The sequence below is a fragment of the Vicia villosa genome, linkage group LG4 (genome assembly GCF_029867415.1).
Source record: "Vicia villosa cultivar HV-30 ecotype Madison, WI linkage group LG4, Vvil1.0, whole genome shotgun sequence".
Taxonomy (NCBI): Eukaryota; Viridiplantae; Streptophyta; class Magnoliopsida; order Fabales; family Fabaceae; genus Vicia; species Vicia villosa.
In genome coordinates, this window is record NC_081183.1 from 166,189,930 (window position 1) to 166,195,929 (window position 6,000).

A 6,000-nucleotide genomic window follows, 5' to 3' on the forward strand; every position below is an offset into this window, starting at 1 on the left:
TGGTGAACGAGAGAAAAATAATTTAGAATTATGACGCTTGAGTCACTAAAAGATTAAGATTGACCTTGGCAAGTGTATGTGAATCATATTTAGGGATGACTTTGAGTCACATAAATATATATGAGAGCCCGATGTATTTGAAGCAGGGTGTTTATTTATTCTTATGGCATGTCTCATGCTATTTTACTTTATTTATATAAAGTTTTTTTTTGCTGTTTAAAAAAAAACACTTGTGAGTACATTTTTCCAATTAGATGTTTTGTATGATCTAAAAACTAGGATCTTTAGTGTTTTTGTACATTGGAGGATATCATCTGAGTTGTGATGTGCATATTAGTATTAGGAAACATGAAAACATCTTAGAATGCGTTTATAAAAGGTTTTGGACATCAAGAAAAGATTTCATGCAGTAAAAATCAGTTTTTAAATAAAAAAAGTTCCATGTGTCGACACATACGTTCAATGAGTCGACACATGTAAGTAATTTTTAAAGCATGTGGCTTCTGTAATGTATGTGTTGACACATGCAGCCTTTTGGTCGACACATAGCAGAAGTGTCGACACATGCAGCCTTTTGGTCGACACATAGCAGAAAATTTTCTTCTATGTGTCGACACATACGAAGAATGAGTCGACACATGTGGGTCAAAATTAAAGCCTGTAGCCTCTGTTTGCATGAGTCGACACAACTGTAACTTTTGCTTACATGTGTCGACACATAGAAGAAAATTTTCTTCTATGAGTTGACACATACGACTTATGTGCTGACACGTGCTGCTCAATTTTAAAACCTGTAGCTTTTATTTATCATGAGTCGACACATGACCGGATATAGGTCGACCAATGCATTAATATGAGTCGACATATGACTCCTATGTGTCAACACATGCTGTGAAATTTTGTAAAAATTGCAATTTTTCTCTAAACCCCTTGTTTTCATTTTGCCTCCAACTTTCACACATATAAATACCTCATACATGCATCATTTCAAAGTCAATGAAACCATAAACATATAAAGAGTTATCTTCATCTTCAACCTCACATCTATGCATACATACAAACAAATTATGCAAAACCATTCTTTGTTTGGGTGCCATCTAGATTAGGTTGATAACATCCAATTTAGGTTTTTGAATTGTAAATTGGGTTGAGAATCTTTGGGGTTTCATTGGGAAAAACTACGAGAGTTTATCCTCCAAGATCAAAGTGTTGGTTTGGGGGTTTTACACAAGACTTTGCAATTCTAATTCAGCCGAGTGAAAGCTTCGAAGAAGGTGGTCCTGTCGAAGAAGTAGTGGTAACCGGAGGATCATTTGGGAGTCTTAGATTACAATAATTCGCAGTCGAATTCAGCCGACTGAAAACTTCGAAGAAAGTGGTTCTGTCGAAGAAGTAGTGGTAACCGGAAGATCGATTGGTATTATCGGATTCTTGATCGAGTTCAGGATCAAGGGAATAGAAAGAGTTAGGATCAACAAGAAACAAAGAGTTTGTAGGTTTGAATTGCTACATTTCTCTTGTAAACAAATTTTGCAAAGTAAGATTGATTTTCTCAATTTCTTTGGAATTGAGGGAAGACGTAGACATAGCGAGAACGATTGATGATCTTCCTAAACAAATCTCTGCGTCCTCTCTATTTCTTTCTCATTTACTTTCAATAGCAAATTATTGAATTCAAAAATTGTGCAATCGATACGGTTAAATAGATTCGTTATCATTTCAAAACATTTTGTTGTGTTGATTACAATCCTTGTTATTGTAATTGAATTTCATATGAATAAAACCATAAGAAAATTCTGATCAAAATTGACTGCACAATAAGTGTTCGATAAATTGCATCATTTAGTTTTCGTCTAATCATTTCATTGAAAATTGATTACTAGCGTGTTTAAATTCAAACGTATTGTGTTGATTGTGAAATATATTGATTCAATTGCTTTTTATTATCATTGCACGTCTTAGTGATGTTTAACGCATATCCGAGTTTTCTGATAACGGTTTGGATTACACGAATTGATATGGGCGCGTTCCACCGTCCATAGTTAAAAACGTTTTAAAAATAATATATTCACTAAAATTTTTAATTGGGGAGGGCGGATTGAATTTACACATTTTTGCAATATAGTCCAAACCGAATCAAACGAAAAAATAACAGATTGATTTAAGTTGAATTGATCGAATACATTATAAACAAATGTACAAATAATTTGTTACAAGTTAGTTTTCACGTGGAACAAACTGTCTTTGTATCACTCACTATATAAAGTGAGATGTAACTAATTCAAAGTTAAGATGAAATTAGTGAACCATTATTTTCATTATCCAGCAAATGAAAAACGAGAAAAAGGTTGTAATCTATGAGACAAGAAAATAAGCATCATCCAAATCTTATTAGCATAGAATGAGAGAAAGCTACCATCAAATCATAAGATCTTCATAAGATCAACCAAGTATGTGTATAACATCCACCACTATGGATATAGATGTTCCATTTTCAGTTTAACAACAGCGTCATTCAAATTTCTCACAATCTAACTTTTCTTAAATGTATGAAGTATATTGAGATTGATTGCCATTTCGCATCTCATGCCCATCTTAAACATTTTTCTACTGAAGTTGAATGAAATAAAAAATACAACAAAACTATAACATAACTGATAAAGTAATTTCATTAATAATTCATCAAGACATAACAGACATTTGTAGCCATTATTTTAAATAACCCATGAAAGGGCACATAAGAGGCTATACCACATCTGTTGGCAGATAAACAACATCAACAACAACAACAAAACAAACCAAAAACAAAAAACAGAAACATGACACACAAATCAAATCACAAATCATTCAACAAACTCAAGTCATCAAGTCCTTTTCTCAATCTGAACAAAACCACTCTCAGCAGGAGCATCACTCTGATGAGTGTGACCATGGCAGCACTTATAACTCACAGAAGCAATCTCCATTGATCTCCTACAGTCACTGTCAGGACAGTAGATTGGATCAAGAATATCAGCAGGATAATTAGCCAACTGCATATGAGCACACGCCACAGGAAAATCCCTTCTCTTCCTATCATAATACTCCTTAAAAGCAACATCAAAACCAGCTTTCTCAAGCACTTTCTCCTTCCATATCTCAAAATCAATAGCAGTTGCAAGCATTTGATCACCTCGACCGAGCAGTTTCACATTTGGTCCTTTGCTTAGTAGAACCCAACCTGGTTGGTCTTGTTTCAGACATAGCAAGCTTTTGATTTCGTCGATTGTTGGGTCTTTGTGCTTCTTCTGAATCATGTTTGCAAATAGGCTTTCGATTCCTATCCAGAAACGTGGAACGATTCTTTTGTCTTCTTTACCAAAGTGGTATTGTTCTATCACAGCATCTGCCTTTCGGATGATTTCGTGCCTTCTGATTTTCTCGATTGCTAGGGAGAAATCGTTTGCCCATTTCGGGTCTGTTCCTCCATAGATGAAGATGAATGTGTCCCCTTTAATCTGATTCACCACATTGACACACATAAAAATATAAAATTGATCAGTTTACATTGAATAACATACCTATATATATATGAATAGTTTGTGTCGTGTCAGTGTATATTGAGAGACACAGACGCGTCTTTTTCTAGAGGTGTCAGTGCTACATAGCATTATATATAGAAAGTGATATCATATTGAAATTTTGTACTGACAATTTCTTGAAGCTTTGGATAAACCTTCTTCATTTCAGCCCAAAACCAATTCCATTTTTGGGTTAGATCCTCATCATCATCGGGACGAAAAGGGAAAGCATCGATCCCCCAAACAAAAATCATATGCATAGCATTATAGTTGACAATTCTGCCTTGAGAGTTCAGAACAGGTAGAATAGGCTTATTCTTGTAGTTCAAGTCTTCTCTTATCAACCTTATTCCAGCCAATGGATAAAAGTACTCAGCAACATACCATGGCATATCTAGTTTCAGATTATCAAATTCGGCTTTGTGAAGTAGTGTCCACTCATCCACAACCGGGATCCACAGAATCTTGAAATCTTCTTTTTTGCATCCTTTTAATTCTCTTGGATCTTCTTGGAGTCCAGTGTAGATTGATTGGAGAAGACGGATTTCGTCTCGAATGCTGTCTAAGCCCGAAATGAATACTAACACATTTTTCTTTCTGAAAACTTCAATGCTAACCTGTTGAGGTACAAAAGTGAAACCAATGATAAGATACATACTAAAAAACTATTAGCCTATTTAGTCATGATTTAACCGTGACAAATCTATTATGAGGCCTAACTGTGTGGAAAATTGTGTGAAAAATTCGAGGCCATGTAATATAGTCTATGTTGCACACTCTTAAAGACGGTCCTGCTGAAAAACGTAACTTACCATTTGTCTGTTCAAACCATCATAGACAAGTGGATCCTGAATTTCATTGTGGAAGATCAGAACTTTTATAACCTCAACAATTTCAGTTGGAGTTTGAAGAACCCTCTTACGTCTCCAGTAATCTTCTAGCTCACCTATGTGCCTTCTGCTTCTTGTGAGATGCGCCTTTAATTTGCTTACAATGGAAGCAAGCTTCACATCGTAACTCGATAACTCATACCTGTCATCCCTGAAACAATGTTGATTTTTTTATTAGTAAGAGATTTCACCATTCAATCAATCAGCATGTCAATGAGATCAAGATGAAAGAAAAAAAAAACTTACGATTCCCCGACAAGAAGATCGAGGTGGTTAGCACAGATAATAGCAGTAATGATAGCCCAATAAACAGCAACAGGAATCTCTTGCATAGCTTCAGGCAATGCAGGAACATCTTTACTATCATACCCTTTTGTTGAAAGCTTCTCCAACTCAGTAATACACTCAACAGCATACAACAGATTCTTCACCAAACTGTTGTAATCAGCAATGGCCTGTCGATTTTTCTCAACACCTTGAACTTTATTCATTATTGCCAATGATCTTCCAAGCGTGTCACCGCTCGGTGTCTGAACAAGGTGCCAGAAATTTCCGTATTCCAACGAAAATGCAGCTAAAGCGAAGATCGCTTTTCCATCCCATGTATGTGTTTTCAGCTGGTCCAGGATCGACATTGTTGTCAAGTGTGCATGGTGTTCGCCCGGAAGCGTGGTCATCATCTACGAATAACAAGATTGATTATTAATAAATTTCACATTTCCATGCAAAAATCCTATATAACAAAGATAAAGTGCGTAAAATAGTTAGTTAATAACCTGAGAAGAAATGTGCTTCAGTTTACGGAAAGGAGGCTCGTAACCAGGCAACGGAACTTTGTCTTCAATAAGACCGACCGGAGCCCCAGTCTGGCAAAGATAAAACAACATTTTTAGAAGCTGAATTTTAAAAATTATAGTTATTAGTTGTTATGAATTTGTACCTTAGAGACAACACTGTCAGCAACAGCGGTGGAGCGTTTGAGGATGTTGGAAGTGAGAATGAAAAGCGATTCCACGTCGAACCTTTCACCGGTGTGGACGTGAGTAATGTAAACAGCTTCGAGGATCTTGTCGTCGGTCCATGTCAAGGGGTGTGAGGTTTTGGGTTGTTTGTAATTTGAGACATTGCTTGCAAGTGCAGTTGCAAGTGAAGCAGGTTGCATTGAAGATGACATGATTAGGCCAAGAAAGTGATTGTATTTGGATGGTGATGTTGTGAATGATGTGTTTATTTGTTTGGTTGTTGGGGGTATTTATAAGGTTAAGAATGGACAGTAGTTTATACTTTGAATAACAAGTTTTCAAAAGAGATGCTACTATAATAAGAAAGCTGAAATATTGTTTTTGTTCTTGTCTAGCTTGATACTGTTAGTAAAAGGACAAAGTTCATATCCTTATTTGAAAAATAATTATATATCATTTTAGATAATATATTTCCCTTTCTTTTGCTGTTAAGTCGGTCCAGTTAATAATTGTGCAAAACACATCTAACTGTGAAGATGTAGATTGGAATTTGTGATATTTTCAGCCATTAAACTATTAAATTAAAAA

The 6,000-nt window shown here is 35.5% G+C and overlaps 1 protein-coding gene across 1 annotated transcript; it reads right to left on the reverse strand.

Moving 5' to 3' along the window:
* Positions 1 to 2,651: 2,651 nt before the first annotated feature.
* LOC131600178 (protein SIEVE ELEMENT OCCLUSION B-like) lies at positions 2,652 to 5,683 on the reverse strand. Its single transcript, XM_058872378.1, has 6 exons — positions 5,391 to 5,683; positions 5,227 to 5,316; positions 4,697 to 5,130; positions 4,373 to 4,601; positions 3,692 to 4,177; positions 2,652 to 3,497 (listed from the first exon to the last, which is right to left on the reverse strand). The coding sequence occupies exons 1-6, from the start codon at positions 5,622 to 5,624 to the stop codon at positions 2,865 to 2,867; spliced, it is 2,106 nt and encodes a 701-aa protein (XP_058728361.1). The 5' UTR covers positions 5,625 to 5,683; the 3' UTR covers positions 2,652 to 2,864.
* Positions 5,684 to 6,000: the final 317 nt, after the last annotated feature.